Here is a 13,223-nt window from a genome sequence, read left to right as displayed (position 1 = left end):
GCGGAGGGCATGCAGTCCCGCCTTCTGCCGCTGGACGTAGCACCACTCGTGTTCTGTCGCGTCTGACACCCCATTTAATAACTCAATACGTAGGGGCTGGCAGTCGTCCCAGGGCGCCACATGCCAGGAGTAGGAGTGCGGGGAGCAGGGCTCCGCGCTGACGAGCGGAGGGCACGCAGTCCCGCCTTCCGCCGCTGGACGTAGCACCACCCGTGTTCTGTCGGGTCTACCACCCCATTTACGTCTAACAGGTTAAGGTTCACAGCTAGTTAAAGAATGTCTCTGTAAGTCAATACCTAGGGGGTGGCAGTCGTCCCAGGGCGCCACATGCCAGGAGTAGGAGCGCGGGGAGCAGGGCTCCGCGCTGACGAGCGGAGGGCATGCAGTCCCGCCTTCCGCCGCTGGACGTAGCACCACCCGTGTTCTGTCGCGTCTGCCACCCCATTTAATAACTCAATACCTAGAGGCTGGCAGTCGTCCCAGGGCGCCACATGCCAGGAGTAGAAGTGCGGGGAGCAGGGCTCCGTGCTGACGAGCGGAGGGCATGCAGTCCCGCCTTCTGCCGCTGGACGTAGCACCACTCGTGTTCTGTCGCGTCTGACACCCCATTTAATAACTCAATACCTAGGGGCTGGCAGTCGTCCCAGGGCGCCACATGCCAGGAGTAGGAGTGCGGGGAGCAGGGCTCCGCGCTGACGAGCGGAGGGCACGCAGTCCCGCCTTCCGCCGCTGGACGTAGCACCACTCGTGTTCTGTCGGGTCTACCACCCCATTTACGTCTAACAGGTTAAGGTTCACAGCTAGTTAAGGAATGTTGCTGTAAGTCAATACCTAGGGGCTGGCAGTCGTCCCAGGGCGCCATGTGCCAGGAGTAGGAGTGCGGGGAGCGGGGCTCCGCGCTGACGAGCGGAGGGCACGCAGTCCCGCCTTCCGCCGCTGGACGTAGCACCACTCGTGTTCTGTCGGGTCTACCACCCCATTTACGTCTAACAGGTTAAGGTTCACAGCTAGTTAAGGAATGTTGCTGTAAGTCAATACCTAGGGGCTGGCAGTCGTCCCAGGGCGCCATGTGCCAGGAGTAGGAGTGCGGGGAGCAGGGCTCCGCGCTGACGAGCGGAGGGCATGCAGTTCCGCCTTCCGCCGCAGGACGTAGCACCACTCGTGTTCTGTCGCGTCTGCCGCCCCACTTAGTCTGACGACAAGAATTTACACGTTAAATAAGAATAAGAATAAGAATAATTTATTGAGAAAACCTTATTGCTAATGTTGCATTATGCGTGAACTTTTACATTTTACGTATATTGTTACGTGCGCCTGAACTAGGAATATCCTGTATCTCAGGCAAAGAGATAATATACTAATTTAAAGAACAATAAACAATGAAACAAAATAAAATCATGAACATAGAGACATAAAATAGGTATTGAATTATGTTACACTTAGTAACCAAGTATTGCTGTGTCAGTGTCTGTAATGTCTATAAAGTAGGTCAGTCGTGTTTATTTTATTATTAAATACGTTGTTATTAGTTTACCTTAAAAATAGTTACAAGGCAAGAATTGCATTTCGATAGGTTTACAGGTTAGTAGGGCAAGTTAAACATAAGGTTGATGGGTAAATAAAGCACTTATTGATGACAGTTTTATACAAACATTAAATACTTAGGTATGAAAAACATTATCGATCTATACGTCGATTACTAATGATAATAACTACAAACCAACTAATTAGGTATACTTAGACAAACAATTAAAATTAACAGATAATCTTTTAACATGTACTTATTAGTCCTCCCGATAATCAATCGAGTTTATGTACCGTCGTTCGGCCATTTTCCTGACGGGACAGTCAGGGTCCCCAGTTATATGGCCATTGGGTTTTTGAAGAGACTACATGATGCGCATTTGGGATATTCTGATTTAAATAGGCAATCCTTGTCCGAGTGGCCTAGATTACTGCAATGTCCACAGGTGGGCTCCGATTGCTTGCATGTTTTGGCAGCATGGCCGTAAAGATGGCACTTGAAACACTTTGTAACAGTTGTGAAGTCTCTGACAGGACACGATGACCAATTGATGAAAGCTCGGTTCTGAGATATGAGAGCTCGTCGTATGTAGGCTGGAACTTCTATCACGTAGTTACAGGACTCTGCATCTTTCTTACCCGACTTATGGCTTAATTTGATAGACGCTAAGAAATTTTCCCGAGTTAGGTCTGGAAACTTGTCGGCTATATTCTGTTTATATATACAACTGTAGACCTCTTGTTCCCGTAGAGCCGATGGTACGCCTATTATTACAACTCTGGGCCTGCGCTTGAAGGGTTCATCGATGGTGAGATTCGGGGATGTGTTTTTAAATGTCAATTTCAATTTTTCTATGTCGTCCTTAGTATCAGTGCTGATGATAACACCGCCATTTTTAACTTTACGCAGCGCTCTTACGTGCAGTTTCATTTCTTCAGGATTAATAATTTTTTGTACTAGGTTTTTCGTTGCCTCGCTTGACTTCGACTGATCTTTAGGATAAATTGCGACTGAGCTCAAATTATTAGGACGAATTTCGTTTTTGTTACTAGTTTTCACCATATCGGCAAAAGAAAGTGCGTGTGTGGCCGGTCTGTTAGTGTTATCGATACTATCCTTTAGGGCTCGTAAACTGTCTGATAGGTCTTGTTTTCCTTGAAGCGTCTGAAGAGTGCAGTGGTTAACGAGTGCCTTTGCTTTAAGGCCTTGGTAAAGAACTGCCAAGTTTGCGGAACCATGGGAAACCTTTCGGCAAAGATTGTGGATCCTGAGTTTTTGGTCGGAGTTCAATTTGCCTTCCGTCGATATGCTGCAGATTTCACTAAGAGATTTATCTATAGTGCTCATCCAGTTCTGAATTTCTGATGTTGGTACCGGGTCTAGACTAGTCTGGTCTTTTGCGCTCGTTGGTTGTGCATTTTCATTTCCGGTATTCGGTGGTACTGGTGTTGATGGCGGGGAACGCTGAATCTTGGAACTTCTTCCAAACGGGCTGATATTAGCACTCATATTGATTGAAGTTGTTTAAACACTTTGACGTCATAACTACTTGCACTACACAAGCAAAGAACATCGCATGACACAGTTTGTCAGTATCGAGGTCAATGCATATTGCACACGATTTTAATTTGTATATTATTTAATTATAATTTCAACACGTCTGTTCGCATCGGCGGTCGAATGCTTCAAATATATTCAAATAGTGCGCAAAGACATTATTTCTGTCCTCTATATGATGAATTGATGACTGGCCAACTTGCACCATTCCACTAAGCCGGGATTAAGCGGATAAACCGTTAACCTAGTGTCAAATTTTACTGGTGACCATGGTAACGCCAGAACCTTATTGTCCTGCTATCGGTGGTCAGGGCTTGATACTGGTGGACAATGTTTTCTATTACCTAAGGTCCAAGGTCCTACCTATACATATAGTACTTATTCAGTTTGACAAAACTTAAATCATATTCAATTGGAACAGAGTTGCTTCTATTTTGTTTTGTTCAGTTTTCAAACAACGCAAAATCAACTCTATTTCTTACGTAGTAGGTTCAATTTTCTGTGACAAAATGTAAAAACATTTGTATGGCTGGGCCTAAGGAGGCTATAGGCATGTTCCTATAAACGGCACTAACGCGAGAGCGAAAAATTAGGGCTGATTTAGACGAAGTGCGAGTTTCATTACATTGCGGGTTTTGATCGGTCGGTTGAATTGGACGTCTGCAATGTAACTAAAATCGCATGAGAGTTCACGCGCCATCTAAATCAGCCTTTATGATATGAATGTTTTTAAAGGATCGTCGTGTATAGTTAACCTGTTCGCACGGGCTCCAGTCAGACCAGGCGCTGACAACGCAGTCCCCCGGGCAGGGCGCGCGGCAGGCCGCGTCGCGTGACGGCGCGCCGCCTGCACCCGCCGCTTCGCACGCTGGCTCCTCGAGCACGTTCCCTTCGCCGTCTTCACATCTGCAATATCATCATCATCATCATCGTCTCCTAGCCGTTTTCAGCTACAGCGAATGTTTTTCTACCGCTGAGAGCGTCGCTGGTGTGCTCTCAGGTGACTGACGTAGCCAATCTTTGCAGCAAATGTGCGACCACACTCGCTGCAATATAAACCAATATATAAGGCATTTTAAAGGGCCTTGCGTATAATGTTGGGAGCAGCACAGCTTAAAACCATAAGGTGGCAAACTCTTTATTGCTGTGGGACCTGACGTCACTTAAATTGCCGATGCTGGACAAAAAGTTTACCTTGCTATGATTTCGTTTCCCTACTACACATAATCAGTTTGCTTTTGTGTTGCCCTATTATATGTGTACGATTTAAGTATAATAAAATACAAACAATACAATTTACATAGTTAATTTTCGTAACACAAATTAATCAATTAAGTTAAGACTAATCACAGCTTCTTAACTGCGCTTATCGTGACCCAGTGAGCACTACGATAAATTAATCAAAGGCTTAGCCGTCAAAAATCGACTATATGTCTAATTATCCAACAATCGTAGCCATTTACCGTGTATTGTTGTCAAAGTGGACAAAACGGTATGAATGTTATAAAACTGTATATCTAGACAAGTGGCATTTATATCATTTAACTTATCCACTTATCCACTAAGTTTAAGTTGGAAATGTAGACAAATGACATATTATCCAACGACCATGTTATGCAGTTAATCATTTAACGACTATCGCTGTCAAAAGTGGAAAAGACGACAAATCAATAATAACTGGATAAAATGTCAGTTTTATCATCATTTATACAGCCATATCATTTATCCAGTCGACCATCATAGCCTTGCGCAAGACAGATAGCATCCACCGGCTCCTAGCGACTGTTTAGACTTCTCTGTCCCCGATCGCCACTTTAAAGCCTAACAGTCATCTTTGATGTTTTAATGTTTATTTGGGCACAAACGGTACAATAATGCTTACAGATATTAATATTATTCAACATATGAACCAGTGAAGTTGCCACTAACTACTAACACGTATACAAAAATAAACTACGGTATATTTACAGAGCAAACAAACATTTGTCGGCATTGTTAATGAATTAAAAAACAAAATAGAATAATGAGAAAAAAAAATCAGTTAAAAGTTAATACATTCTAAACATTAGTATTCAAAGTACTAAGAACCTCATGCTTAAACTTAACTAACGGAATGTTAAACATATCAATGTGTGAGAAAAGATTATTTTACACTTGCACGCTTTATTAATGAAGGAATTCGCTTTGTATTTTTTTCGCGTAAAGGGGATGTGAAAGAGTTTGTGATGTCGTGTTTTCAAACGAGGAGTTCTAAAATTAATTTTATTTATTAAATAAGGGGAGTCAATATGATTTGTCAAAATTTTATATAAAAAAGTTTGATCCTTTAATGTGCGCCGACCTTCGAGCGAAAACAAATTTCCGACGTTTGGCGGTTGATTAGATTTGTAGGCTTTATATTTTAAGTGTTTAATTAGTTTTTTCTGAATTGCCTCAATGCAGTTGATGTAACATTTATAGCTAGGATTCCAAATGGTGGATCCGTATTCGAGAACTGGCCTGACTAGAGAGTTAAACAACATCCGTAAAGTATCAGCCTCCTTGAACTCTTTAGTGGTTCTTAAAACAAAGCCGAGTAGCCTGTATGCCCTATTTGTTATGTTCTCTATATGGTTGCTAAATAATAATTTGCTGTCTAAATGTATGCGTAAATCCTTAACATTAGAGACTCTACATATTATTTCATTATTTAAATGGTAATTAAATTCTATAACCTGTCGTTTTCTGGTAAAAGTTATAATAATAAATTTTTTTGTGTTTAAACGTAGGTAATTTTTTTGACAATAATTATACAATCGTGTCAAATCAGCCTGTAATGCAAGACAGTCATCTTTATTTTTAACTACTTTCAATATTTTTTTATCATCTGCATAAAGTAAGCAGGTAGACGATTTAAAAACTGAAGTAACGTCGTTTATAAAAATATTGAAGAACAAGGGTCCCAAATGCGAACCTTGGGGGACGACAGAAGATACAGGGATAAAACTGGAACAAAATCCTTTGACTGCCACTGCCTGACTACGATCGCGAAGATAAGATGTATCCCAGCGCAAGAGATTTCCATGCACTCCAACGGACTCTAGTTTTTGTAATAGTAGAAAATGGGATATCTTGTCAAACGCTTTGGAATAATCGGTGTATACGACGTCCACCTGATAACCCTCGTCCATGCCACAAAGGACTCTGTCTATGAATTCGCATAAATTTGATTCAGTGCATTTTTTATTGACGAAACCATGCTGTTCCTGGACTAAATGGGTTCTTAAAACTGGAAAAATCTGGTCATATATAATCTTTTCGAGCAATTTGGGTATTATCTTTTTTCGGGTTACACTCTTGTATCCAGTAAATATGGGAGATCGATGTCCTTACGCGACAGTCCGGTTGATGATGGCGCGGCCGCAGAGTACACGGTGCGGGGCGCACACCGACCACTCGCCGAGCACCCAGCGCGGTTCGGACACGACACAGGTGGCTCGTTGGAGAGTCGCGCCGCACTCACGACCGCCCGCTGAGCCTTCTTCAACCACTTCCCTGTAGCAGAAATTTAACTTAAAAACCGGACAAGTGCGAATCGGATTCGCCCACCGAGGGTTCCGTACTTTTTAGGATAGAATAGGTTTTTATTCGTAAACACACAGACAATAGACATACATAGAAAAAACAGTGAAAAATAAAGTGTCACGAAATGGTCCCATCTCAGCATGTTGCTGGCAACTTCCAGCGCTGATCTCCCGATGAGACCATCAAGTGAGAAATAATCACAGAAGGTAACAGACAAAAAATAAAATAAAGAAACATAAAGGAAAGAAACATTTCAGTATTTGTTGTTATAGCGGCAACAGAAATGCATCATCTGTGAAAATTTCAACTGTCTAGCTATCACGGTTCGTGAGATACAGCCTGGTGACAGACGGACGGACGGACGGACTGGAGTCTTAGTAATAGGGTCCCATTTTACCCTTTGGGTGCTGAACCCTAAAAATTGTTAAAGAAAATACACCTTTCACAATATGTACAACCAATAGGGAAAATTTGCATGAGGGGGGAAATTTGAATGCGGAGTCACGATCCTCAGCAAGCAGTAAGCGATAATTCTCTGGGACACAAGAGTTCTTCTATCGAATTGTCAGCACGGTCACAGAATAAATAATAGTACTAGGTACATAAGACTCACTCTCTAACTAAACGCGTTTGTTACAATCAGGATAGATATGGCCGCTAGGTGGCGACAGCGCCACGCGCGGCTTATGGATAGCCACCAAAATTGGTGTGGAACGGATGTACTTTTAGCTACATATAGCAAAGCGACGAAATCGCGGAGTGAGCCATGCCTGGTACGGTGTAAAAATGATGTCAATACAAAAAGTCATGTCCGTGGTAACAGAGATCCCAACACGTAGATTGAACAGCTATGATACCTGGTCCGGTAGCGGAAGGCGGCGCGCGAGCCCGCCTCGGCGGCGCACGGCCCCCACTCGCCCCACGCGCCCGCGCCGCAGTCGCGCGCGCAGCGCACGCTGCACGCTCCGCGCAACAGTAGAGTGAACAGCTATGATACCTGGTCCGGTAGCGGAAGGCGGCGCGCGAGCCCGCCTCGGCGGCGCACGGCCCCCACTCGCCCCACGCGCCCGCGCCGCAGTCGCGCGCGCAGCGCACGCTGCACGCTCCGCGCAACAGTAGAGTGAACAGCTATGATACCTGGTCCGGTAGCGGAAGGCGGCGCGCGAGCCCGCCTCGGCGGCGCACGGCCCCCACTCGCCCCACGCGCCCGCGCCGCAGTCGCGCGCGCAGCGCACGCTGCACGCTCCGCGCAACAGTAGAGTGAACAGCTATGATACCTGGTCCGGTAGCGGAAGGCGGCGCGCGAGCCCGCCTCGGCGGCGCACGGCCCCCACTCGCCCCACGCGCCCGCGCCGCAGTCGCGCGCGCAGCGCACGCTGCACGCTCCGCGCAACAGTAGAGTGAACAGCTATGATACCTGGTCCGGTAGCGGAAGGCGGCGCGCGAGCCCGCCTCGGCGGCGCACGGCCCCCACTCGCCCCACGCGCCCGCGCCGCAGTCGCGCGCGCAGCGCACGCTGCACGCTCCGCGCAACAGTAGAGTGAACAGCTATGATACCTGGTCCGGTAGCGGAAGGCGGCGCGCGAGCCCGCCTCGGCGGCGCACGGCCCCCACTCGCCCCACGCGCCCGCGCCGCAGTCGCGCGCGCAGCGCACGCTGCACGCTCCGCGCAACAGTAGAGTGAACAGCTATGATACCTGGTCCGGTAGCGGAAGGCGGCGCGCGAGCCCGCCTCGGCGGCGCACGGCCCCCACTCGCCCCACGCGCCCGCGCCGCAGTCGCGCGCGCAGCGCACGCTGCACGCTCCGCGCAACAGTAGAGTGAACAGCTATGATACCTGGTCCGGTAGCGGAAGGCGGCGCGCGAGCCCGCCTCGGCGGCGCACGGCCCCCACTCGCCCCACGCGCCCGCGCCGCAGTCGCGCGCGCAGCGCACGCTGCACGCTCCGCGCAACAGTAGAGTGAACAGCTATGATACCTGGTCCGGTAGCGGAAGGCGGCGCGCGAGCCCGCCTCGGCGGCGCACGGCCCCCACTCGCCCCACGCGCCCGCGCCGCAGTCGCGCGCGCAGCGCACGCTGCACGCTCCGCGCAACAGTAGAGTGAACAGCTATGATACCTGGTCCGGTAGCGGAAGGCGGCGCGCGAGCCCGCCTCGGCGGCGCACGGCCCCCACTCGCCCCACGCGCCCGCGCCGCAGTCGCGCGCGCAGCGCACGCTGCACGCTCCGCGCAACAGTAGAGTGAACAGCTATGATACCTGGTCCGGTAGCGGAAGGCGGCGCGCGAGCCCGCCTCGGCGGCGCACGGCCCCCACTCGCCCCACGCGCCCGCGCCGCAGTCGCGCGCGCAGCGCACGCTGCACGCTCCGCGCAACAGTAGAGTGAACAGCTATGATACCTGGTCCGGTAGCGGAAGGCGGCGCGCGAGCCCGCCTCGGCGGCGCACGGCCCCCACTCGCCCCACGCGCCCGCGCCGCAGTCGCGCGCGCAGCGCACGCTGCACGCTCCGCGCAACAGTAGAGTGAACAGCTATGATACCTGGTCCGGTAGCGGAAGGCGGCGCGCGAGCCCGCCTCGGCGGCGCACGGCCCCCACTCGCCCCACGCGCCCGCGCCGCAGTCGCGCGCGCAGCGCACGCTGCACGCTCCGCGCAACAGTAGAGTGAACAGCTATGATACCTGGTCCGGTAGCGGAAGGCGGCGCGCGAGCCCGCCTCGGCGGCGCACGGCCCCCACTCGCCCCACGCGCCCGCGCCGCAGTCGCGCGCGCAGCGCACGCTGCACGCTCCGCGCAACAGTAGAGTGAACAGCTATGATACCTGGTCCGGTAGCGGAAGGCGGCGCGCGAGCCCGCCTCGGCGGCGCACGGCCCCCACTCGCCCCACGCGCCCGCGCCGCAGTCGCGCGCGCAGCGCACGCTGCACGCTCCGCGCAACAGTAGAGTGAACAGCTATGATACCTGGTCCGGTAGCGGAAGGCGGCGCGCGAGCCCGCCTCGGCGGCGCACGGCCCCCACTCGCCCCACGCGCCCGCGCCGCAGTCGCGCGCGCAGCGCACGCTGCACGCTCCGCGCAACAGTAGAGTGAACAGCTATGATACCTGGTCCGGTAGCGGAAGGCGGCGCGCGAGCCCGCCTCGGCGGCGCACGGCCCCCACTCGCCCCACGCGCCCGCGCCGCAGTCGCGCGCGCAGCGCACGCTGCACGCTCCGCGCAACAGTAGAGTGAACAGCTATGATACCTGGTCCGGTAGCGGAAGGCGGCGCGCGAGCCCGCCTCGGCGGCGCACGGCCCCCACTCGCCCCACGCGCCCGCGCCGCAGTCGCGCGCGCAGCGCACGCTGCACGCTCCGCGCAACAGTAGAGTGAACAGCTATGATACCTGGTCCGGTAGCGGAAGGCGGCGCGCGAGCCCGCCTCGGCGGCGCACGGCCCCCACTCGCCCCACGCGCCCGCGCCGCAGTCGCGCGCGCAGCGCACGCTGCACGCTCCGCGCAACAGTAGAGTGAACAGCTATGATACCTGGTCCGGTAGCGGAAGGCGGCGCGCGAGCCCGCCTCGGCGGCGCACGGCCCCCACTCGCCCCACGCGCCCGCGCCGCAGTCGCGCGCGCAGCGCACGCTGCACGCTCCGCGCAACAGTAGAGTGAACAGCTATGATACCTGGTCCGGTAGCGGAAGGCGGCGCGCGAGCCCGCCTCGGCGGCGCACGGCCCCCACTCGCCCCACGCGCCCGCGCCGCAGTCGCGCGCGCAGCGCACGCTGCACGCTCCGCGCAACAGTAGAGTGAACAGCTATGATACCTGGTCCGGTAGCGGAAGGCGGCGCGCGAGCCCGCCTCGGCGGCGCACGGCCCCCACTCGCCCCACGCGCCCGCGCCGCAGTCGCGCGCGCAGCGCACGCTGCACGCTCCGCGCAACAGTAGAGTGAACAGCTATGATACCTGGTCCGGTAGCGGAAGGCGGCGCGCGAGCCCGCCTCGGCGGCGCACGGCCCCCACTCGCCCCACGCGCCCGCGCCGCAGTCGCGCGCGCAGCGCACGCTGCACGCTCCGCGCAACAGTAGAGTGAACAGCTATGATACCTGGTCCGGTAGCGGAAGGCGGCGCGCGAGCCCGCCTCGGCGGCGCACGGCCCCCACTCGCCCCACGCGCCCGCGCCGCAGTCGCGCGCGCAGCGCACGCTGCACGCTCCGCGCAACAGTAGAGTGAACAGCTATGATACCTGGTCCGGTAGCGGAAGGCGGCGCGCGAGCCCGCCTCGGCGGCGCACGGCCCCCACTCGCCCCACGCGCCCGCGCCGCAGTCGCGCGCGCAGCGCACGCTGCACGCTCCGCGCAACAGTAGAGTGAACAGCTATGATACCTGGTCCGGTAGCGGAAGGCGGCGCGCGAGCCCGCCTCGGCGGCGCACGGCCCCCACTCGCCCCACGCGCCCGCGCCGCAGTCGCGCGCGCAGCGCACGCTGCACGCTCCGCGCAACAGTAGAGTGAACAGCTATGATACCTGGTCCGGTAGCGGAAGGCGGCGCGCGAGCCCGCCTCGGCGGCGCACGGCCCCCACTCGCCCCACGCGCCCGCGCCGCAGTCGCGCGCGCAGCGCACGCTGCACGCTCCGCGCAACAGTAGAGTGAACAGCTATGATACCTGGTCCGGTAGCGGAAGGCGGCGCGCGAGCCCGCCTCGGCGGCGCACGGCCCCCACTCGCCCCACGCGCCCGCGCCGCAGTCGCGCGCGCAGCGCACGCTGCACGCTCCGCGCAACAGTAGAGTGAACAGCTATGATACCTGGTCCGGTAGCGGAAGGCGGCGCGCGAGCCCGCCTCGGCGGCGCACGGCCCCCACTCGCCCCACGCGCCCGCGCCGCAGTCGCGCGCGCAGCGCACGCTGCACGCTCCGCGCAACAGTAGAGTGAACAGCTATGATACCTGGTCCGGTAGCGGAAGGCGGCGCGCGAGCCCGCCTCGGCGGCGCACGGCCCCCACTCGCCCCACGCGCCCGCGCCGCAGTCGCGCGCGCAGCGCACGCTGCACGCTCCGCGCAACAGTAGAGTGAACAGCTATGATACCTGGTCCGGTAGCGGAAGGCGGCGCGCGAGCCCGCCTCGGCGGCGCACGGCCCCCACTCGCCCCACGCGCCCGCGCCGCAGTCGCGCGCGCAGCGCACGCTGCACGCTCCGCGCAACAGTAGAGTGAACAGCTATGATACCTGGTCCGGTAGCGGAAGGCGGCGCGCGAGCCCGCCTCGGCGGCGCACGGCCCCCACTCGCCCCACGCGCCCGCGCCGCAGTCGCGCGCGCAGCGCACGCTGCACGCTCCGCGCAACAGTAGAGTGAACAGCTATGATACCTGGTCCGGTAGCGGAAGGCGGCGCGCGAGCCCGCCTCGGCGGCGCACGGCCCCCACTCGCCCCACGCGCCCGCGCCGCAGTCGCGCGCGCAGCGCACGCTGCACGCTCCGCGCAACAGTAGAGTGAACAGCTATGATACCTGGTCCGGTAGCGGAAGGCGGCGCGCGAGCCCGCCTCGGCGGCGCACGGCCCCCACTCGCCCCACGCGCCCGCGCCGCAGTCGCGCGCGCAGCGCACGCTGCACGCTCCGCGCAACAGTAGAGTGAACAGCTATGATACCTGGTCCGGTAGCGGAAGGCGGCGCGCGAGCCCGCCTCGGCGGCGCACGGCCCCCACTCGCCCCACGCGCCCGCGCCGCAGTCGCGCGCGCAGCGCACGCTGCACGCTCCGCGCAACAGTAGAGTGAACAGCTATGATACCTGGTCCGGTAGCGGAAGGCGGCGCGCGAGCCCGCCTCGGCGGCGCACGGCCCCCACTCGCCCCACGCGCCCGCGCCGCAGTCGCGCGCGCAGCGCACGCTGCACGCTCCGCGCAACAGTAGAGTGAACAGCTATGATACCTGGTCCGGTAGCGGAAGGCGGCGCGCGAGCCCGCCTCGGCGGCGCACGGCCCCCACTCGCCCCACGCGCCCGCGCCGCAGTCGCGCGCGCAGCGCACGCTGCACGCTCCGCGCAACAGTAGAGTGAACAGCTATGATACCTGGTCCGGTAGCGGAAGGCGGCGCGCGAGCCCGCCTCGGCGGCGCACGGCCCCCACTCGCCCCACGCGCCCGCGCCGCAGTCGCGCGCGCAGCGCACGCTGCACGCTCCGCGCAACAGTAGAGTGAACAGCTATGATACCTGGTCCGGTAGCGGAAGGCGGCGCGCGAGCCCGCCTCGGCGGCGCACGGCCCCCACTCGCCCCACGCGCCCGCGCCGCAGTCGCGCGCGCAGCGCACGCTGCACGCTCCGCGCAACAGTAGAGTGAACAGCTATGATACCTGGTCCGGTAGCGGAAGGCGGCGCGCGAGCCCGCCTCGGCGGCGCACGGCCCCCACTCGCCCCACGCGCCCGCGCCGCAGTCGCGCGCGCAGCGCACGCTGCACGCTCCGCGCAACAGTAGAGTGAACAGCTATGATACCTGGTCCGGTAGCGGAAGGCGGCGCGCGAGCCCGCCTCGGCGGCGCACGGCCCCCACTCGCCCCACGCGCCCGCGCCGCAGTCGCGCGCGCAGCGCACGCTGCACGCTCCGCGCAACAGT

The 13,223-nt window shown here is 56.8% G+C and overlaps 1 protein-coding gene and 1 pseudogene across 1 annotated transcript in view; both read right to left on the bottom strand.

The window, feature by feature from the left end:
- LOC134667210 (thrombospondin type-1 domain-containing protein 7A-like) overlaps window positions 1–13,223 on the bottom strand; it is a 226,772-nt gene that overhangs the window by 26,306 nt on the left and 187,243 nt on the right. The window contains exons 19-21 of the mRNA XM_063524538.1: window positions 6,455–6,616; window positions 3,838–3,988; window positions 1,039–1,192 (exon numbers count right to left, since the gene is read on the bottom strand). Of these exons, the coding sequence (XP_063380608.1) occupies window positions 1,039–1,192; window positions 3,838–3,988; window positions 6,455–6,616 (467 nt within the window). The remainder of the gene's footprint in view (window positions 1–1,038; window positions 1,193–3,837; window positions 3,989–6,454; window positions 6,617–13,223) is intronic.
- LOC134667639 (uncharacterized) lies at window positions 1,785–3,034 on the bottom strand (annotated as a pseudogene).

Source organism: Cydia fagiglandana, chromosome 9 (assembly GCF_963556715.1).
Source record: "Cydia fagiglandana chromosome 9, ilCydFagi1.1, whole genome shotgun sequence".
Lineage (NCBI taxonomy): Eukaryota > Metazoa > Arthropoda > Insecta > Lepidoptera > Tortricidae > Cydia > Cydia fagiglandana.
This window is presented reverse-complemented; position numbering and strand designations above follow the sequence as displayed.